Raw genomic sequence first — 22,330 nt, forward strand, 5'->3', positions numbered from 1 at the left:
CAGGACCAATTCCCAACTAAATCAAGCTGCAGGTGTGTTGGGATCTTGGCAGTGTTACTGCCAGCCCTTACCATGGGGAAACACCAGGAATTCTCTCCATGCCCTGAGCGCAGTGGCTGAGGGAGCAGAATTGCACACAGCTGTGCTTGCTCCCAAGGCCCTTGCTGTCCTTTGCCACTCAAAGATCTCCTGGCAGTTCAAAGCCTACTTCTGCACCCAAGGAGAGTCCTGCAACCCCACACAGGCCAGGGGGCAGGGCAAGCTCCGGAAGCCAGCCTGTGTTTGTCAGCTCATGGCACCTGGTTCTCGGTCACCCCTCCTCTGAGGGAGGAGGTAGATTTTGGGTGTTCCTCCAGTTTCGGGCCTTTGGTGGAGGCTCATGGGGATGAGGGGTCACTGGAGTGCAGGCACTAGTGAGCCCCATCCCAGCACACTGCCGCTGAGAACGGAGGGGCTTGAGGGTCCTGATGAAAGCAGGCGGAAGCCCTGGAGAGGACCATGGGTGGCTATACCTGGGCACCTCCTGGGGGAGTAGGGCACCTGTTGGTGGAAACAGCAAGCTTGGCAGGAAGGACTTAAATAAATTTCCCTGACTTGGCCCTGAGCCATCACCAGCCAGCAGGGCTCAGGGCTCCCTCCTTGCCCATCCCCAGAGGCAGCGAAAGCACTGATGGGCTGTGCTTTGGCTTCTATTTAGAGTGCGGTGGGCGACCTGGGCTTTCAAAACCCAGCAAGATCGTGGGAGGAATCGAGGCTTCCAAAGGAGAAATCCCCTGGCAGGTCAGCCTGAAGGAGGGGTCAAGGCACTTCTGTGGGGCCACTGTCATTGGGGAGCGCTGGTTGCTGTCGGCAGCTCACTGCTTCAATCAGTAAGAGCCCATCTCCTCTTGAAAGCTCTGTATATTGTGTTGTTGTTCCAGTTTCCCCAGCCCCGGTCACACTGCATCATCTGGGGCTGCTGAGAGCTTTTGTTACTGAGTGGTCATGAGGTAAGAGGCAAAGTATTGTCATGGATCAGAAACAAGGAGTAGGAATCCATCACCAACCTTCACCATGGCAGAAGGTGAACAGCAGGTACTTCAAGGTACCGTACTAGGTCCCAGGGTGTTTCAATACATTTACTAATGATGCAGGAAGGGGGTTGAGCAGTCAGGAATTAAAATTTGCAGATGACACAAAGTAATTAACGTGAGTCAGGACCAGAGAGGACGTGAGGAACTTCAGAGTGCTTGAACCAAGCTAGAGGAAAGGGTAACATGATGTTAGGGTGCATAAGGAATGAGATGGAAAATCCTACAGAAACGATTATAATGCCACTATAAAAATCAGTGAGAGCGCCCCATCTGGAACCTGTGCTGCACTGTTACCCCATCTCAGGAAGGGCAGGGCAGGGCAGGGTTAGAAAGGGTTCAGCCAACAGCAACAAAACCAGTTAGGGCTCTGGAAAAACTCTCCTCGGATCAGAGGTTGAAGAGACAGACTGTGCATTAGAGAGGAGGCTAGAAGAAGGGACCTGATAAAAATCTATAAAAATAATGAATGGTGTAGAAATAGGTCAGGCACATCTGTTCTCCCTGTCTCACAGCACAAGGACAAGAGCAGTCTCCTTGCCACTGAAAAGTACAAATTAAAACCCGATGAAGGGAAATGCTTTTACCTCTACATACACATAATTAGACTGTGCAACAGTGCCACTGGATGTCATTAAGGTCTAGAACTGAGTAAGATTTAAAGTGGGACTGGACTTTTATATCATGGACAACAAGAATAGGCAGAGTTACAATAGTTAATGCAAACAACAAGAATATTGGAGAGAAATGAAACCTTGTGCTTCAGGGTTTAAACCAGTCTCTGTCAGGGTTTAGGCTGGGACCCTCATGGGGGGCAGATTACCTTATGTCTGCCACTGTGGGTTTCTTGCACCTTCCTCTGAAGCACCTGGTGCTGGCCAGTCAGAGACAGGACACTGGGCTGGACAGTCTTCGGGCCCAACCCAGGCCAGCCCTTCCTCTGTGCCTGTGCCCCACGAGCTGCTTTAGAAAAGGACTTGTATGGCTTGTAACCAGTTAGCTCCAGTTTTCTCCTCTACTAGAGCAAGTCCTCGGCAGAGTGTCAGTTCTGAAAGGTGACTGCTGACCCTGAGCCCACCCCACAGGCCCCGGCTGTCAGGGAAGTGATGCCGCAGGAACCGGCATGGTTGGCCTTGGCGGATGAGCATTAGCCTTGTAATGGAATTGCTGTTGTGAATGGTGATAGTTCTCTCTAGCCAAGGTGAGGTCACCTAAAAGCAAGAGCCTCCTTTCACAAGAGCACATTAACCAGCAAGGTTCTGTCCATGCCGAACAGCGCATTGCAGGCCCTGAAACCTATTGATGTTCATAAGATGCTTAAGCTTTAGCTGTTCAGAATTCACAGTGGGTGTCCGGGGGTCGGGGGGGGTGGGTGTCCCGTGCACTTGCAGGACAAAGCTGGAATATCTGAAAGCCTACCTGGGCACCACATCCTTAACTGGTGCAGATGGCAACGCGGTGAAAGTCAGTATAAAGAAAGTGGTGCAGCACCCCTCCTACAACCCCATCATCCTGGACTTCGACGTGGCTGTGCTAGAACTGGCCAGCCCCCTTCATTTCAACAAGTACATCCAACCCGTGTGCCTCCCCTTAGCTGTGCAGAAGTTTCCCGTTGGCAAAAAGTGCATGATTTCTGGATGGGGAAACATCAGAGAAGGCAACAGTGAGTAATGTGATTTATCTATTGATTTACTGTGAGCTAGGGAGAGACCGAGCAGCAAAACGGCTGCAGCCACCCACGCTGAACAGGCCAGGGGAATAGGAAGGAGGTTGAAGAAGTGGGGTGTCCAGCAGAGAGAGCCAGAAATCAACAAGCGCTCTGGGACCCCAAGGGAGAGAACCAGGGCCAAGGAAGTACTCTCTGCCATCAGGGAGCAAGACAAGGGAGCTGGCAGCTGGTCAGAGCCTGGGGCAGAGTGTGGTGGAGCATTGTCTGTCTACAACTGTCCAAGTGACATTGACGAGGTCCTTGCTTCAGAGAGCTCAAGCTCACAGCTAAGACTGGACTGGATATCACTAGACAGGGGGATAGACACTAGGGATGGGACAGGGACTGGGTTAAGGCACATGCACTAGCAAAGGGAGCCTGTTGCCCTGTTAGGCAGGGGACAAAGACCACTAGGAAGCTTCCAAGATCCTGGGCACTAGAAAAAGTTAAACATTTGGAACCCTTCTGCCAAGCAGCGGTGGCAGCAGCAACAAGGGCCAGGTTCAGTATCTAGGGGATCCTCTTAACAAGACAAAACAGAACCACCCAGCAACTTGGGAAAACCAAACACCACCCCTGGGTGCCTCTGAGAGGCAAGACTTCCCCCCCTCACAAGCACTGAGTCGGTGCGTAAAACTTATACTAAAAGGGAAAAGGAACCAGGGGTGCCGGGACAGGGGGGCAAAGGGACTGGCCTGTCCACTTTTCACCCAGGCCTGGCCGCCTCTTGTCCAGGCCAGAGCCAGGTCAGGGTAAGAGTCACACGGGCAGCTGTGGGGAACCGTGAACCCTCCACCTGCCCTGGACGGGGGGCTCAGGGACTGGGACACAGGCCAGGGGCTCCTCTCGGGCCCCTCCCCGCATCTTGGGAAGATGGAGGGACCCAGGCTCCCTGGCCTGGCTCTGGCTTCTGGCTTGGCCAGGAGGTAGGGCTTTGGGGGAAGAGGGGGGCAGGGGCATGGCCATGGAGGGGGCAGGGCCTCATGCCTCCCCCCCTTCAGGCAGAATCCATCACCCCACAAGGGAACCCAGCATTCAATTGGGAAAACACCATGTTCAAAAGCACCTGACCAAAAGCAAACATCTACCCACAGTGTCCTTTGCCTTGCGGTATGAAAGTCCAAACCAATGTCCCTCAAACACACCACTCCCCTGTCCCTGCACTGCACCCCCTCATAGGTGGCTGGCTGCCTTTAGTCAGCAAAGGTGCATTCCCATGGGTCCAGCCCCATCCCGGAAGGGGGGGTGTCCAGCACTGTCTCACCTGCTGCTGCTGGCCACCTGTGTGATGCCACATTCCGAGTCCAGCTCTCCGTGACCTCACTGGGTAGCAGGGAGCCGCTCTGCTGCAGCACTGGCCCCGATCCAGCTCGAAGGGTCAGCGGCCCCCCAGTGAGCTCAACCCCAGCAATCACTGACCAGCACTCAGGACTCTCCTTGGAACCCAACTGGCTCCATCCTTAAACCCCAGAGAAGGGAGGCTCCCATGGAGGTAAGAACATCTGGCTCCACCCCCTCTGCTCTTCACTGGCTTTTGGCAGCCCTCCCTGCTTAGCAAGTGAGCTCAGCTGAGGCTGCAGCATGCCCTAACTGAGCACAGTTCTGCTGCCCTTTTACTGGTCCTTCAGGAAAACAGCATTCAATATACGAGGGTTTGTGACCCGAAACCAGCCCAAACTGATCCCTGTAGCAAAGCAGCCGCCTGCTGCACGCCTGGGCAGAGCAGGTATCTATGCAAACCCGGCCTGCTCCTGACGGCTTGTCCCCCTGCCTATCACTAGATGTCAGGGGAGAACTTGTTCAGGTCCTGCTTACACAGCTACTGAGCCCAGAGAGTAGCAGTGCCTGGCTCCAGCCCCCAAGAGCCAGCCTGGCAGCGTAACGGAAGCCCAAGGGCTGCACAGCTGTAGCTTACACGGAGTGGAAGGAAATGCCGTCTGCCAAGGCGGAATCCCAGCAGGATCGGAGTGGTCACTGCTGTACTCCGTGTGGTGCGTGGCCCCCTGGTATCTGGGCTGCCGTGTCCTGAGCAAGAGGGCGTCAGCTCCCCTTCTCCTCGCATCCCCACGCTTGCTAATCCCTTTATTTTCATGCAGTCACGAAGCCCGAGAGCCTGCAGAAAGCTTCTGTCGGCATCATTGACCAGAAGACCTGCAGTGTTCTCTACAACTTCTCCCTCACTGACCGGATGATCTGTGCAGGCTTCCTGGAGGGGAGGGTTGACTCGTGCCAGGTAAGAACCTTGGGGTTCTTTACTCACTCCAGGCCACCCCGGAAAGACCCAGAGAGCTGCCGGGAGCTCGTGGGCTCAGCATCTGCCTTGGGGGAAGGTGGGGACAAACTGCACAGGGACTGTGGTACTTCCAGAGGTTTTGTCTATGTGCTGCCATAAGCAAGATCTACATGGACCAGAGGTGGGCAAATTACGGCCCGGCAGCTGCCTCCAGCCCTTCAGATGTTTTAATCTGGTCCTCAAGCTCCAGCCAGGGAGTGGGGTGGGGGGCTTGCCCTGCTCCGTGCATGCCGGGGCCCCGCGTGGCTCACGGAAGCAGCAGCATGTTCCCCCTCCGCTTCCTATGCATAGGGGCAGCCAGGGGGATCTGCACACTGCCCCCACGGCTCCCATTGGCTGGCAACCACGGCCAATGGGAGCTGCAAGGGCGGCGCCGCACACAGAGCCTCCTGGCTGTGCCTCTGCTTAGGAGTCGGAGAGGGGGACATGCCACTGCTTCCAGGAGCTGCTTGAGGTAAACACCACCCCGAGCCTGCACCCCTGACGCCCCTCCTGCGCCCCAACCCCCTGCCCCAGCCCTGATTCCCCTGCCCCCTTCCCTCATCCCCAGCCCAAGCCCTCACCCTCTCCCACACTCCAACCCCCAATTTTGTGAGCATTCATGGCCCACCATACAATTTCCATACTCAGATGTGGCCCTTGGGCCAAAAAGTTTGCCCACCCCTGACAAGGACAGATGAGGAGGACAGTCCATCTGCCAGCATCAGCTGGGGCAGCTTGGCTCTTCGCTGTCTTAGGGAAGGTAAATGAAGCCCCACGCAGTTTAGTGAGTGACCTTCTAAACCACAATCCTGCTACACCACAGGAATATTCAAGACCCCAGGTACAAATTGCTGCCCCTGCCCCTAATAGCTGGACATAGGATTGTCTAGAGAGACTGTGACTGCTTCCTGGAGGCCTGTAGAAATGCTGAGTGCCATAAGGCAGGTCAGTGAGCTGCACTTGTTGACCCCAAACCCTCCTGACTGGAGAACAAGGGGCTGTTCTGTACAAGGGAAGGGCAGTGCACTGAAAACTCAAAACAGGAAATACTGTTTTACATAGTTACCCTGTGGAACTCAATGCCACAGGATATCAGTGAGGCCCAGAGTCTAAACACAGCTGGCCACTGATTAGCTAAAGAAAGAGTGCACAGTCACACTAGATGGGGTCAGAGGGTATGGGAGCTTCAGGGCATGAGCTGACCTTGAGAGGCTGGGTGAAATTCCCCCTACATGCAGGATATTCCACAAATGTGCAATGCACAGTTTCTTGTCCATTTCTCTGTAGCACCTGGCAGTTCCTCTGTTTGAGGAGTTCCCTCAGGGGCTCTGGGAAGAGTATACTGAGCTGTCACTACCTGGCTTCTCCCCAGGGGGACTCGGGCGGCCCGCTAGCCTGTGAGGAGACCCCGGGCTTATTCTACCTGGCCGGTGTTGTAAGCTGGGGGATTGGCTGTGCTCAGGCTAAGAGGCCGGGGGTGTACTCTAGAATAACCAAACTCAAGGACTGGATCCTAGATGCCATCTCATCCAAGCCCAACCCCAGCTCTGGAGCAGGCACCTCGCCCAGCACGGTAACTGCCAGGACTTCCACCACAAGCAGCTCCCCAGCCCAGCCCAGCAGCAACGAGGCAGCCACCAGCCCAGTCAGCCAAATTACCACCAAGCCAGCTGCTACCCCCAGGAAAACCACCACTGCTGCTCCAAAGACCACAGGGGTTGCCAGGCCCAACCAGCTCCCAGGTACCAGACTTGAGCCAGGCTTGGGGTGCCTGTGAAGGGGGAGGGAGAGCCCCCACCACACATCAGTCACCAGAGGGGGGGGAGGCACCCAAACTGCATGGCAGGCACCAGTGGAGGGGGGGACCTCCATTGCACCATTGGAGTATGGGGAGGCACAAGCACCCTTGCCATGCAGCAAGCACCTCCCATCGCAGGGAACAATCCAGCCCCATATCAGACAGGCCTGGCACCGCGGGCCACACGCTGAGTTGGCTGTGGGTTGTCACCTTCCAGTGGTGACCTGTACCAGCTTCACCTTCAAGTGCTCCAGCAAGATCTGCATTGGGAAAGCGAACCCGGAGTGCGACGGCATCACTGACTGCAGCAACGGCTCTGACGAGCGCAACTGCAGTGAGTACTGGCCAGCCTGGCCCCACCTGGACTTCCTGTCCGCCCTCCCCACTGCCTGGCCTTGCATGGCCCTGACCACTGACCCGCCCTGCCTGGCATTCCTGCCCGACCCTCCATACTGCCCAGCCTTCCTGCCCGGTCCCCCCTGCCAAGACATCTGCACTGCCCGGCCCAGCCTTCCTGCCTGGCCCTCCCCACTGCCCGGCCCCACCTGGACCTCTTGCTTGGCTGTCCCCACTGACTGGCCTCACCAGGCCTTCCTGCCCGCCCTGCTTCCCAGCCCTGCCTGGCCCTCCCCACTGCCCCGCCCGGCATTCCTGCCCAGCCCTCTTCACTGCTCAGCCCCGCCTGGACCTCTTGCCTGGCCCTTCGCACTGCCCAGCCCTGCCTGGCCTTCCTGTCCAGCCCTTCCCACTGCCCAGCCTTGCCTGGCCCTCACCACAGCCCGGCCCTGCCTGGCCCTCCTGCCCTGCCTTGCCTGGCCCTCCCCGCTGCCCGGCCCCTCCTGGCATTCCTGCCCAGCCCTCCGTACTGTCCAGCCCCACCTGGCCCTCTTGCCTGGCTGTCCCCATTGCCCAGGCTCGCCTTGCCTTCCTGCCCGGTCCCATATGTCCGGCCCTCCCCACTGCCTGGCCCCACCCTGCCAAACCCTCCCCACTGCCTGGCCTTGCTCTCCCCCCTGCCCGGCCCCACCTGGCATTCCTGCCTGGCCCTCCCTTCTGCCCGGCCCTCCCCACTGCCTGGCCCCACCTGGCCCTCTTGCCTGGCTGTCCCCACTGCCCGGCCTCGCCTGGCCTTCCTTTCCGCCCTTCCACTACCCGGCCTTGCCTGGCCCTCACTACTGCCCAGCTCTTTCTGGCATTCCTGCCAGGCCTTCTCCGCTGCCCTGCCCAGACCTCCCCACTGCTCGGCCCAGCCTGTTCCTCCTGCCCTGCCTTCCCCGCTGCTTGGCTCCTCCTGGCATTCCTGCCTGTCCCTCCCCAGTTCCCAGCCCCACCTGGCCCTCCTGCCTGGCCCTTACCACTGCCCGGCCCTGCCTGGCATTCCTGCCCAGCCTTCTTGCCTGGCCATCCCTGCTGTCCTGCCTGTCATTCCTGCCCAGGCCTCCCCACTGCTTGGCCCCGCCTGGCCCTTCCCACTGCCCAGTTTTGCTTGGCCCTCTTGCCTGGACTTCCCCACGGCTCAGCCCCGCCTGGCCTTCCTGTCCAGCCCTCACCACAGCCCAGCCTTGCTGGCCCTCCTGTCCAGCCCTCACCACTGCCCAGTTTTGACTGGCCCTCTTGCCTGGCCTTCCACACTGACCAGCCCCGCCTGGCATTCCTGTCTGGCCCTCCCCACTGCCCAGCCTTGCTGGCCCTCACCACTGCCTGGCCTTCTTGCCCCACCTTGCCTGGCCCTCCCGGCATTCCTGACCAGTCCTCCATACTGCCCAGCCCCGCCTGGCCCTCTTGCCTGACTGTCCTGCCCGGCCCTCCCCACTGCCCGGCCCTCCCTACTGTCTTGCCCCGAGCCAAGCCCCACCTGGTTCCCTCTGCCCAGCCCTGAATGCTCCATTCTCCCCGCCCCCCCACAAGCCCTACCAAGCTTTTCTCTCCCAGTTCTGCCACCTGGCCACACGCTGCTCCTGCCCCTGCCACCGAGCCTGAGCCTTGGGGTCCCCAGGCTTCCAACCCATTCCTCTGAGTCAGTCTCTGCTCCTGAGGGGAGCTGCAGGCCCAGCCCCACCCAAAATGTACAAATCTGTGACAGGAAGTGGGCACCCATGGCCTACCGCTTGTCCCCCTCCTATCCTGTCGCTTACCCACAGGCCCCTCCCTGCTGCATGCCACTCAACCCCAGTCTGATCATGATCTGGTCCAGCAGCTCCATAGAGCCCGATGGCCCAGCCTGCCTGGGCAGGAAGTGCCCCCTGATCATCCAACCCAATCCCTCTGTGACAGCCGTTGGGTTCTTCGCACCGGGGTCCCAGCAAGGCCTGTTAACTCCATATCTGTCAAACCCAGCTCCTTCCTTCCCCACATCCCCCCCAGTGGGCTACCCCTGAGCACTTCGCCCACGCCTCTCCCAGGAGCCTGCTTGTTGTGGGGCAGGGAGGGAGCTCAGACACTCATGTCTGCTTAACCAGCAGCTGCCTTCCTCCTCTGTCTCAGATTGCGGCATGACCCCTGCCGTGGCCTTCAGCAAGATAGTGGGTGGCAGCGGAGCAGCCAAGGGCGAGTGGCCCTGGCAGGTCAGCCTCTGGCTGCGGCGGAAGGAGCACAAGTGTGGGGCCGTCCTCATTGCTGACAAATGGCTGCTCTCAGCAGCTCATTGCTTCGACATGTAAGTGAGACAGGGTCACTGTGGCCTGGCCCAGCCGGGCCCTCCTCGGGGCTGCCTGCTCAGCTCTTCCTCCACATGTCCTAGGCTGCCAAGCCAGCACTCCTGCCCCGTGTCAGAGACCCACCACACAGCTTCTGCCCAGGGGCAGAGACCATGGAGAACCAGTCATGGGGGCACTGCCATTGAAACCATGGGCAAGGGGTTGGCTCCTGCCAGCACTGCCCGCTGCTGGGCCTTCACTGAGCTCAGGGCCGGGGCAAACGCTTCCTCGCATGGCTCAGCAAGTGCTGCCATGGCGTATGCCTGCAGGAAGTGCCTGCAGGAAGGCGACCGCTTGCTGGCTGTGCTGAGCCCCCTCCTAAACAGCCCCACTGCTCTCTCCCACCTTGCAGCTACAGTGACCCCAAGATGTGGGTGGGCATTCTGGGGACGCCATTCCTGAGTGGCACGGACGGGAGGGTGGAGAAAATCTTCCGCATCTACAAGCACCCGTTCTACAACGGCTACACACTGGACTACGATGTGGCACTGCTGGAGATGGCCACAGCTGTGCGGTTCACCAGTGCCATCAAGCCCATCTGCCTCCCGGACAATTCCCACATCTTCAGGGACGGGGCACGCTGTTTCATCACAGGTTGGGGTGCCACCAAGGAAGGAGGTATGGTCCCAGGGACCCAGATGGTACTGTGCTGTACACAGTATAAGCCATGGCCCCCTGTGCGTCCAGCCAATACATGAGCCATGCTGCTCCAAACAGGCCACTGTGCGCCCTACCCCTCCAGCCAGCACCCGTGCTGCCCCCACCATGCCATACCCCTCCAGCCAACACCCACACCACACCGTACCTCTCCAGCCAACACCCACGCTGCCCCCACCTCTCCAGCCAATACCCACGCTGCCCCCACCGCACCGTACCCCTCCAGCCAACACCCACACCGTGCCGTAAACCTCCAGCCAACACCCACGTTGCCCCCACCACGCCCGTACCCCTCCAGCCAACACCCAAACCATGCCGTACCCCTCCAACCAACACCTATGCTGCCCTCCATGCCGTACCCCTCCAGTCAACACCCGCGCTGCCCCCACCTCTCCAGCCAACACCCACGCTGCCCCCACCATACCATACCCCTCCAGTCAACACCCGCGCTGCCCCCACTGCGGCCGTACCCCTCCAGCCAACACCCACACCACACCGTACCCCTCCAGCCAACACCCACACCACACCGTACCTCTCCAGCCAACACCCGCGCTGCCCCCACCTCTCCAGCCAACACCCACGCTGCCCCCACCATACCATACCCCTCCAGTCAACACCCGCGCTGCCCCCACCGCGGCCGTACCCCTCCAGCCAACACCCACACCAAGCCGTACCCCTCCAGCCAACACCCACACCACACCGTACCTCTCCAGCCAACACCCGCGCTGCCCCCACCTCTCCAGCCAACACCCACGCTGCCCCCACCATACCATACCCCTCCAGTCAACACCCGCGCTGCCCCCACCGCGGCCGTACCCCTCCAGCCAACACCCACACCATGCCGTACCCCTCCAGCCAACACCCGCGCTGCCCCCACCGCGGCCGTACCCCTCCAGCCAACACCCAAACCATGCCGTACCCCTCCAACCAACACCTATGCTGCCCTCCATGCCGTATTCCCCAAAAGTCAACACCCACACCACACCATACCCCTCCAGCCAACACCTGCGCTGCCCCCACCTCTCCAGCCAACACCCACGCTGCCCCCACCGTGCCGTACCCCTCCAGTCAACACCCCCGCCATGCCATACACCATGCCATACCCCTCCAGTCAACACCCCCGCCATGCCATACACCATGCCTTACCCCTCCAGCCAACACCCACACCGCGCCCGTACCCCTCCAGCCAACACCCACGTTGCCCCCACCGCGCCCGTACCCCTCCAGCCAACACCTACACCATGCCGTACCCCTCCAGCCAACACCCACACCACACCGTACCTCTCCAGCCAACACCCGCGCTGCCCCCACCTCTCCAGCCAATACCCACGCTGCCCCCACCGCACCGTACCCCTCCAGTCAACACCCGCGCTGCCCCCACCGCGGCCGTACCCCTCCAGCCAACACCCACACCGTGCCGTACCCCTCCAACCAACACCTATGCTGCCCTCCATGCCGTACCCCTCCAGTCAACACCCGCGCTGCCCCCACCTCTCCAGCCAACACCCACGCTGCCCCCACCATACCATACCCCTCCAGTCAACACCCGCGCTGCCCCCACCGCTGCCGTACCCCTCCAGCCAACACCCACACCACACCATACCCCTCCAGCCAACACCTGCACTGCCCCCACCTCTCCAGCCAACACCCACGCTGCCCCCACCGTGCCGTACCCCTCCAGTCAACACCCCCGCCATGCCATACACCATGCCATACCCCTCCAGTCAACACCCCCGCCATGCCATACACCATGCCATACCCCTCCAGTCAACACCCCCGCCATGCCATACACCATGCCTTACCCCTCCAGCCAACACCCACACCGCACCGTACCCCTCCAGCCAACACCCACGTTGCCCCCACCGCGCCCGTACCCCTCCAGCCAACACCCAAACCATGCCGTACCCCTCCAACCAACACCTATGCTGCCCTCCATGCCGTACCCCTCCAGTCAACACCCGCGCTGCCCCCACCTCTCCAGCCAACACCCACGCTGCCCCCACCATACCGTACCCCTCCAGTCAACTCCCGCGCTGCCCCCACCGCGGCCGTACCCCTCCAGCGAACACCCACACCATGCCGTACCCCTCCAGTCAACTCCCGCGCTGCCCCCACCGCGGCCGTACCCCTCCAGCCAACACCCAAACCATGCCGTACCCCTCCAACCAACACCTATGCTGCCCTCCATGCCGTACCCCTCCAGTCAACACCCGCGCTGCCCCCACCGCGGCCGTACCCCTCCAGCCAACTCCCACACCACACCATACCCCTCCAGCCAACACCTGCGCTGCCCCCACCTCTCCAGCCAACACCCGCGCTGCCCCCACCGTGCCGTACCCCTCCAGTCAACACCCCCGCCATGCCATACACCATGCCATACCCCTCCAGTCAACACCCCCGCCATGCCATACACCATGCCTTACCCCTCCAGCCAACACCCACACCGCGCCCGTACCCCTCTAGCCAACACCCGCGCTGCCCCCACCGTACCGTACCCCTCCAGTCAACACCCACACCGCACCGTACCTCTCCAGCCAACACCCGCACTGCCCCCACCTCTCCAGCCAACACCCACGCTGCCCCCACCATGCCGTACCCCTCCAGTCAACACCCGCGCTGCCCCCACCACGGCCGTACCCCTCCAGCCAACACCCGCGCTGCCCCCACCTCTCCAGCCAACACCCGCGCTGCCCCCACCATGCCATACCCCTCCAGCCAACACCCGCGCTGCCCCCACCACACCCCTCCAGCCAACACCCACACCGCGCCATATCCCTCCAGCCAACAGTCATGCTGCCCTCCATGCCATACCCTCCAGCCAACACACACACTACACCATATCTGTCCAGCCAACACCAACACCCCCTCTAGCTTGTTCCTCTCATATGATACATGCACCCGCACAGTGCAGCCAACATCCATGCCTGTCCCTTACATCTGTGCTCCCACTCACCCTGCTCTGATGCGTGCACCATCCCCATTTGGCTGTCGCCTGTGCCATCCCTGATTTCCACACTCCAGCTAAATCATCTGCCCGTGAACATCTGCACCATTCCTATCAACACAACCCATGACTAACAAATCCAGCTGCCCAGTGCATGCCTGCTCTGGCAGGAAGAGAGCCCAGCCTTCCCCAACAGAGGCCTCACCGCATGCCACAAGAGCCAGCCCATAGCCTGGGCGCCACATTCTGCAGCCAAGCACCACAGGACACCCCACTCCCTCAACCCCATGCCCCTCTCTCCCCAAGTTCCAGGGTCGGTGCCCAGGCTGACAGTGATCTTTGTCTTTGTAGGCATCATGTCCAAGCACCTGCAAAAGGCAGCAGTAAATGTTATTGGCGACCAGGCCTGCAAGAAATTCTACCCCATTCAGATCAGCAGCAGGATGGTGTGTGCCGGCTTCCCACAGGGCACCATCGACAGCTGCTTGGTGAGCACAGACTGGCCAAGGGAACCCTGGAGCTGGGCCCACAGGGCAGAAACTTCCCTCAGCCCAACCTCTCCCTTGTTGGGCCCCTGCCCTGCTCCCTCACTGACTGCTTGGGATCTCCTCTCCCCATTTAGTGTCCCTTGGCTGGCCCCTAGCAGCGAGAGTCAGGGGAACACCAGGCAGCCAAGGGGCATTGGGCAGCTGCTGTTCTCCCCCTGCTAACAGCTCTGTGTTTCATTGACAGTCACCATTCCCAGTGCCTCTCTCCCCACAAGAGATCCCTAATCTCAGGCCACAGCCTGTGTACGCAAGCTCATGTGCAGAGCCACCCCAGAAGCAGGGAGTTGAAGGGAGCAGGTCCCCATGGAGCTGGGCTGGGCCCCTGAGGTGACTCTCAGGAATCGGCTGCTGGGAGCAAGAGCATATGTCGAGGATGGCTGGGGTCTCTTGCCCTGACACAGGCTGGTCTCCCTCTTTCCGCAGGGCGATGCAGGTGGCCCCTTGGCCTGCAAGGAACCCTCAGGGCGCTGGTTTTTAGCTGGAATCACAAGCTGGGGCTATGGCTGTGCAAGGCCTTACTTCCCTGGCGTTTACACCAAAGTCACCGCCATCCGGGGCTGGATCAGGCAGAACCTCAAGCTGTGAAGCTGCATTTTTGTACTCAGGGAAGGAAAGAAGCGTGGGATGGAATGGTTACCAGAGTGCCTGGGGCACTACTTCCTTAGCCCACATACACTCCTTCATACTGCCGAGGGGTGAAGATGGCCCAATGCCAAAGGCAGGTGCAGCTGATGCTCTGCACCAGCTATGGTTCAGCACCAGGGCATGCACTAATCAGAGCTTGCTTGCCTAGAATGGTGCAAGTCTAGACAGTGGCTCCTGTAAATAAATATGGCCTGTTTCACTCAAGCCCCTGCAGCACGGTGTGTGTGAGGGCTAGATGGGCCCCGAACTGCTGGAAACCCAGGCTGCATAGAGTAAAAACCACCCACTATCACCACAGTGGCTGCGGGATCACCAGCTCCGAGCAGGTGATTTATACCCTGGTGCTAATGCAACAAGGCCCTTCCAGAGGGGCCCATGACTGGTGCTTGCACACACGCTCCAGGAGGCGGCTCTGCAGACCCTCTGCCCCTGGGTTTCAGGGCTGGGCTGCTAGCGACAAGAAACCAAACCAAACCCACCTACTGTACCACAGCTTGACCACTCAAGACCCAATTCCTTGGATGCCCCTCACTGGCAGAAGCCCCACCCCAGATCTGTACCCATGCCCCAGCCAGCCTCAAGCACCTTGCCAGGGATGGCAGGACTTTGGTATCACAATGTTCAGTATTGCAGTGCCTGACTCACAGGTGCCCTTAGGGGAAAGTCACTCACCTAAGACAGGGATGTTCAACCCTGCGCACTGAGTGGGGAGCTGCCTATGTCAGCCAGTGGGTAATACCGAGTGAATCATAGAATATCAGGGTTGGAAGGGACCTCAGGTGGTCATCTAGTCCAACCCCCCACTCAAAGCAGGACCCATCCCCAATTTTTGCCTCAAATCCCTAAATGGCCCCCTCAAGGATTGAACTCACAACCCTAGGTTTAGCAGGCCAATGCTCAAACCACTGAGCTATCCCTCCCCCCCCCCAGGATAAGCCCAGCCCCTCCAAGGTAACGTGGCACCTGTCTTCACTTGTCCTTAGCCAGACAGGGCACTCACCTGAGAATGCCACTTCAGCTTTTCCCAGGAAAAGCCACATGGCAAAGCAGCCCACGCCTCCCTTATAGCCCAATGCCCTGGTCTTTGGGCACTCAGCTGGGGTGGGAAACCAGTTTTCAAATCCCTGCTCTTCCTGAGGTGGAGCAAGGACTTGTCTCCCACCTCCCTGGGGAGTGCCCTCACCACACAGCTCTTGCTGGGTTCTCTCTGGCTGCCAAGAGTTAGTTATACAAAGGGAAACAGCTTCAGCAAGAGGTTGAGAGACTCCCACTCAGGAGAATCATTCCCCAGGCGATTAGAGAACTTGCCTGGAAGGCAGGTGAGCCCAGTTCTAAATCCAGCACAGCAAGGATTTGAAAACAGTTGGCCCATATCACAGAGGAGTGCCCAAACACCTGGGCTATTTGGTGTCTTGGGATCAACAGATTCAGCCAGTCCCAAAAATTCCTGAGATGGTCACCGCCTTGGCCAGCTTTTGTGCTCGGAGCACACCTACCAGATCAGGCCCACAGGGGATGGGGGGACGCCTAGGTGTAAGTGAGGGGCAGAGCAGCTTGGTGGTGTCAGGACTGAGGTAATTTTGTGCACATCAGCGGCTAGAAATTTAGGCGCCTCCAAGGTGAGGCAGCAGCTGAGTGGGGCGGGGAGGGGGATGATGGGTTTGAGGATTTCAGGATGCAACCCACAGTGAACATCTGGTGCAGAGACAATCCTTCAGCCTACCATGGCCAAAGCGCAGCCCTGCCCATAGAGCTCCCATTAGGTACCATTGTGCTGCATTACAACACAGGCTGGGCCCAGAGTCCTTTCAGGTGAGCACAGTATGAGCTAATGCAGACATTGGTTGGGTGGTCCAGGCATTGCCCCTGCTTAGGGGCTCCTGGACAGGCTTCTGGCTAGGCCCATTGATTTAAAAAGGCCTCCAGGCTGTGGATCTACTATAAGTGCCCACGGCCCTGCCGTGGTATCAGGGAGGTTGTGAGACTGGTTCCAACCCTTTCTGCCATTAGATGTTATGTTCTAACCTTAGTGCAGCTTAGAAGGCAACTTCAAGCCTTTGCTGAGTTGTTTATGCAGCAATGATTCCCCAGGTCACAATCCAACATCCTCTTGGCTTGGAACTGCCCTAGGATTCTGGGATTGCAATGCTATCTCCTAGCAGAGTGGGTTGGGCTCTGCTGGCCCCAGCAGCTATTAAACATTCCTGGAGGCAGACTCCACCTGCCCACAAATCCTGCTTTGTTCTGGCAAACCCTGTGTTCCTAAGCACAAGACACTGACAAGCCTCAGGCCGCGCACAACTCCATAATGCACCTGTGCAGGACCAGAGAGCAGGACGATCACCGTGAGGCCCAGTGAAGGCCCAGATGTGATTCTGGTCCTATTCAGCATAAGGCTCAGGGAGGTATCTGCTCCATGCACAGCTGTGATCAAGAAAGAGCCCACAGGGTGTTAGGCTGAGCTGATAATAAAATCCCAGGAGTGGCGCAGAGCTCTACCACTGCCTGGCTCTGGATCACAGCAGCACACGGAGTAGAACCTCCGCGAGCACTGGGCTGCAGAGCCCCAGCACTCAGCTCCCCTCACTCTGTTGTTATTTAACTTCCCCCTCAACTGAGCTGGGGCAAAAAGCTGAACAAAACACCTGACATTTTTACAGACAGTTCCTGGGCGTTTGGTCCCTTCTCCTGGTCCACAGGTTCTCAATGACTCAAGGAATAACCAGTCTCAGGGGACCCACTGACTGGGTAAGAGCAAAAGGGGGGCACTGTAGGAGCTGGAAGGACTAGGGCAGCTGTTGGTCCTGCCCTCTGGGGCTTCTGGCTTAGGGCCCCTATGAAACCATCCAACCCTTGGTCAAGTTGTCTAAACCCCCGAGATGGCCCTGAGGGGGCCAGCAGCCATTAGCTGGTCACAGAATTTAATCCAATACCTGGAGCAGAGATTCATCACATCCCAAGTGGGGAAGGGACATCTTCATGGCCTCGAAAAGCAAAGGGCAAAGACTGAAAGTGAAGGGGCATTAGAGGGAAAACAAACAGCAAGAGGCCAGCTGGCGGAGTCAGCTCCTGTAACCTTCGCTCTTCGCAATTCCACGCAGCCCCTCTCTACGCCCCCCCCCCCACCCCCCAGCAATCCTGGCACTCATTTCCTTGCAGATTTCTTATCAGGCACCTCAATAATGGAACATTAATAATGGCCATAGAGCCAGGACAAGGTGCACTGGTGACGCAGGAAAGGCCAGCACAGGCTGGCCAGGACAGGCTGCTGGGGGCCTGCAGCTGAGCTCTATGCTGGGACAAAGGTGGAGATTTTTAATTCCAAATCTCTCATTTGGCAGCAACTCTTGGGGTTGCAGCCCACACGGCTATATGGCACAGTGCTGCTGCAGGGGCTGGGGCTGATGCACTACCAGACAAGGCAGGCCAGACTATTTCTTGTAACAATCCAACGTCCCCATGTATTGAAATCCTCCCACTCGTGGGATACTTGGCAGCAAGCGGTGAGCCCCACACCATTGCCTAACAATTTCCTTGTGAATCCACCAAACCTGCCTGCCCAGCTCAGAGACCAACCTTCCTACTAGAGACACCAAACCCGCAGTCCAGGGGTGGATGTGCACTGCCGATAAGGCTCACGTTCACTTCCTTGGGGAGCGGGACAAGTGGATTGCTCAGCAGCCTTTCAGGAAGGGTTCCCTGCCCCCGCAGCCCTTTCATAGGGCACCTGTCAATGAAAATATTCCCTAGCCAGTCTCTCAGCCCCCTACCCTGGGCCTCAGACTCCACCCAGGGCACTAAGCAAAGCCTACTAGCAGGTGACGGCACTGACAGAATGGGCAGCAGCCACCCCTCTGGCCAGGCACCATCACCCCTCCCTGCTTTGAGCCTGCATTTTGCGCTACTCAGACACTGAACTCACGCAGGCTAATAACGGGGAGAGGCTCCATACGTGGCTTTATTGCTCTACCATGATGAAAATGCCAAATTTACCAAATCACAGGGATTTTCACTCCCACCACCTTTCCTTTCATTCTCACGGGGCCACCCTGGCTAGTCCAGGAATCAAGTCACTCTCCCAGAGCAGGGGGCAGTACTGAAGCATGTTGTCAGGACTGGTGGAAGCCGGTCACATGTTGGCTCTCTCCCTCTGCAGCCGGGAGTTGTATGCTCGTGAGACTGTGTTCCAGGCGTCCATGTACCGGTCCATACACATGGCAATACACTTCTGAAATAGAATAATAATGCTTCTTCACTCTTCACCCCAGACCCAAAGCGTTTTAGCAAGGAGGGCAGAGCTCATTATCCCCAAGTTAGAGATGGGGAATCTGAGTCATGCACAGAGTAGATGACTTGCCCAAGGTCGCCGAGCAGGCAAGTGACAGAGCTAGGAACAGAAGCCAGATCCAGTGCACTATCTGCCACACCAAAGCAAGCACAAAGTTCAGGCAACAGACCATTGCAAGTGCCAGGGCAGCTGACTAAAGCATGTTACAGGGAGTCCCTGGCCTTCCCTCTCTCCAAGTAACCTTGGGCAAATCATTTCCTTTCTCAGCAGCTTTTCCCATCATACAGATGAGGATATTCACCTTGTAAAGTGCTTTGAGAGCCTCAGGGAGATAGCACAAAGCAGCCCAACTCTGAGAATCCACTCTGGGCAACACTGCAAAGATCAGCAGTTCCCCCTCCCCCAGGCACGCTACAGAGACTTCTGTTTGCCAGCAGCTGGGAATGGGCAGCAGGGGATGGGATCACTTGATGATTACCTGTTCTGTTCATTGCCTCTAGGGCACCTGGAATTGGCCACTGTTGGAAACCAGGATATTGGGCTTGATGGACCTTTGGTCTGACCCAGTATGAAGGCTCTTCTGTTTTTATGAGACACGTGGCATTACACCAGTGGTTTTCAAACTGTGGGCTGCAACCCAATACTGGGTCATGGAACATAAGGCACTGGGTCACGGTGGCTCTAGCCAGCCCTGCCGACTAGGCTGTTAAAAGTCTGGTCAGCGGTGCTGCCCGGCTAAGGCAGACTAGTCCCTACCTGTTCTGACACCGCACTGTGCCCTGGAAGCGGCCAGCAGCAGGTCTGGCTCCTAGCTGGGTGGCCATGGGGTCCCGTGCGCTGCCCTTGCTTCCCCTCACGCACTGCCAGGAACTGACCAATGGGAGCGGGGGGGTGGGGTGGGGAGACGGAGACATGGTGCTTGCAGATGAGAGCCCCGTGGCGCCACTTGCACGCCTCCGCCTAGGAGCCGGACCTACTGCTAGCTGCTTCCATAGCACAACACGTTCTGTGGTGCCAGGACAGGCAGGAAGCCTGCCTTAGGACCGCTGCTGACCAAGAGCCACCCAAGATAAACCTGTGCCCCAATCCTCTGCCCCAGACCTGAGCCCCAACCCCGCAAAAACCCAGAACACCTTCCTGCACCCCTCATCCCCAGCTCCACCCCAGAGCCTGCACCCCCAGCACTGACCTAGCCCAACCCCACAGCCCTCACCCCTGCATCCCAACCCTATGCCCCAGCCCTGAGCCCGTCTCACACTGCAAACCCGTCACCCCCAGCTCCACTGGGTCGCCAGAAAAAAGTTTGAAAACCACTGGATTACACCATCCCAGTGCCTGCTGGCACGTTTAAATTAGACACGTCCCCCATGAAATGAGGTGGGCCGCAGTTTTATCACAGTGAGGGTGTGACCTAGCGAGCCGTGCAGCTGCAGGCATGGCCAGGCCTGGCGCCCAGCAAGGGCTGAGCAGGCATCTCCTGGGGGCTGTGCCCGTGCAGCGGAGAACCGCAGGCTCCAGGGCACAGCGGCCACATTCCCGCCGAGCTGGGCCTTCAGGCAGCCTTGGGGGACGCGCGCAGGCAGCGCGGGGCCTCTGAACACGTCCACAGGGCACCGAGAGCCCCGCCACCGGCTCAGGCGCACGGGGCCCAGGCTGCGGGGCTGGAAGACGCGGATGTTCAGGCTCGGGCTAGAGCTCGGGCTCTGTGGCCTTGTGAGGTGGGAGGGTCTCAGCCCGGATGTCTGCGCGGCCTGAGTGCGGGGAACCAGCCCTGAGGCGCGGCCCTTCACCTGCTCCGAGTTATCCAGCGAGCTCCCCGGCTTCCCGATGCACTTCCGGAAACACTTGTCGGTCATCCTCTGGGGAGAGCGGAGAGCGTCAGAGCCCGGGCCCCAGCCTCACCCCCCAGAGCGCCCCAGCCCGGTCCCGCGCCCCAGCCCACGGCCCGCGCCCCGCCCCCCAGGGCGCCCCAGCCCCCAGCCCCTCCCCCCCAGAGTGCCCCAGCCCACCGCCCGTGCCCCACCCCCCAGGGCGCCCCAGCCCGGCCCCTCCCCCCAGCCCACCGCCCGCACCCCACCCCCCAGGGCACCCCAGCCCACGGCCCGCGCCCCGCCCCCCAGGGCGCCCCAGCCCCCAGCCCCTCCCCCGCAGGGCGCCCCAGCCCACGGCCCGCGCCCCGCCCCCCCAGGGCGCCCCAGCCCACGGCCCCTCCCCCCCAGGGCGCCCCAGCCCACCGCCCGCGCCCCGCCCCCCAGGGCGCCCCAGCCCGGCCCCCCAGAGCACCCGAGCCCCCAGCCCACCGCCCGCGCCCCGCCCCCCAGGGCGCCCCAGCCCCCAGCCCCTCCCCCCCAGGGCGCCCCAGCCCACCGCCCGCGCCCCGCCCCCCAGGGCGCCCCAGTCCGCCGCCAGACCCGGCCCCGCCCCACCTGCAGCAGCTCCTGCGCGTTGGCCACGGCGATCTGCACCTTCACCTGCTCCATGATGAGGCCCGGGTCCAGCTTCCCTCCCGCGCCGCCCCCCGCGGCCCCGAACTCGGAGCCGAACCCGCCCTCCATCCCCGCACCGCCGCCCGCCCGCCCGCCGCGCCCGCCCGGAACTGAAGAGCCCGCGCGGCACCACGGGACGAGCAGCCGCCGGGCCTACAACTCCCAGCATGCACCGCGCTACGGCTGCCGCCCGCGGCATCACGGGACAGAGGGCGTGGCCTACGCTGTGCCCGGCGGGCCGGAGGTCGCGCGACCCCGAGAGCTTCCCCGGGCGCGGGGCCGGCGCCCCTGACTTCCCGCGCCACAGCGCCCCCTGGCAGCTGCCGCCAGTAGCAAAGGGCTGCGAGAGGTGGCTCCGCGCTCCCAGCCGGGGTTCGGGGCCCTGCCCCGGCTGGAGCGGGGGGAGGGGGGCGATTGCAGGTGGGACGTAACACGTCATGCTTAGGCCGCCATGAGGCGGGGCGGGGCCAGATGACCTCTCCAGGTCCCTTTTAGTCCTGTGGTTCCATGGCATCTTCTTGTCAGCCGCGCTGCGGGGCTAAGGGAGGCCCCGCCCCAACTCTGCGGCTCCCATGGGAACAGCGTCTGCAGACAGGGCAGGGTAGAGCCGCCTGGTTACCCCTCAGTGTAGGAGTCGGGAAGGGGGATATGCCACTGCTTTGGGGAGCAGCTTGAGATAAGTACCACCCTGAGCCTGCATCTCTGCCCCACCCGATCCCCCTCTGAACCCCCCCCAGCCCAGAGCCCCCTCCTGCACCCCAAACCCTTCAGCCTCAGCCAGTCTTCACCCCCCAGCAGAGTCCTCACCCCCCACACATACTCCAACCCCCTGCCCCAGCCCTTCTGCACCCTGAGCCCCATCCCCACACCAGAGCCCTCATTCCCACTCCACACCCCACCCCCCTGCTCCAGCCCACAGTGCCCTCCCGCATCTTGAACCCCTCATTTCTGGCCCCACCCTGAACCCACACCCCTAGCCAAGAGCCTATACTGCCTCACACACCCCAACCCTCTATCTCAGCCTAGAGCCCCCTCCCATAATCTGAATCCGCTAGCTCCACCCTCTAGCCCAGAGCCCCCCTCCCACATCCTGAACTCCTCATTTCTGGCCCCACCCCAGAACCCCCACCCCCAGCCAGAGCCCTCAGCCCCTCCCACACACCAAACCCCTGAGCCAGCCTGCTGAAAACAAGCAAGCCTGTGAGGGTGTGGAAA

General features: G+C 60.2%; 2 protein-coding genes across 2 annotated transcripts in view; one reads left to right on the plus strand and one right to left on the minus strand.

The window, feature by feature from the left end:
* The window catches only part of TMPRSS9 (transmembrane serine protease 9), a 40,970-nt gene extending 26,689 nt beyond the window's left edge, over positions 1-14,281 (plus strand). The window contains exons 11-18 of the mRNA XM_077805450.1: positions 698-869; positions 2,462-2,733; positions 4,875-5,011; positions 6,426-6,795; positions 9,336-9,507; positions 9,900-10,165; positions 13,500-13,636; positions 14,120-14,281. Coding sequence (XP_077661576.1) covers positions 698-869; positions 2,462-2,733; positions 4,875-5,011; positions 6,426-6,795; positions 9,336-9,507; positions 9,900-10,165; positions 13,500-13,636; positions 14,120-14,281 — 1,688 coding nt within the window. The remainder of the gene's footprint in view (positions 1-697; positions 870-2,461; positions 2,734-4,874; positions 5,012-6,425; positions 6,796-9,335; positions 9,508-9,899; positions 10,166-13,499; positions 13,637-14,119) is intronic.
* A 4,000-nt stretch (positions 14,282-18,281) lies between these two features.
* On the minus strand, positions 18,282-21,314 carry TIMM13 (translocase of inner mitochondrial membrane 13). The gene is given in 4 exon segments (XM_077842012.1): positions 18,282-18,569; positions 20,420-20,488; positions 21,056-21,205; positions 21,207-21,314. Coding segments are annotated over 4 exon segments (426 nt in total). The 3' UTR covers positions 18,282-18,470.
* Between the last annotated feature and the right edge of the window lie 1,016 nt (positions 21,315-22,330).

Source organism: Eretmochelys imbricata, chromosome 25 (assembly GCF_965152235.1).
Source record: "Eretmochelys imbricata isolate rEreImb1 chromosome 25, rEreImb1.hap1, whole genome shotgun sequence".
Lineage (NCBI taxonomy): Eukaryota > Metazoa > Chordata > Testudines > Cheloniidae > Eretmochelys > Eretmochelys imbricata.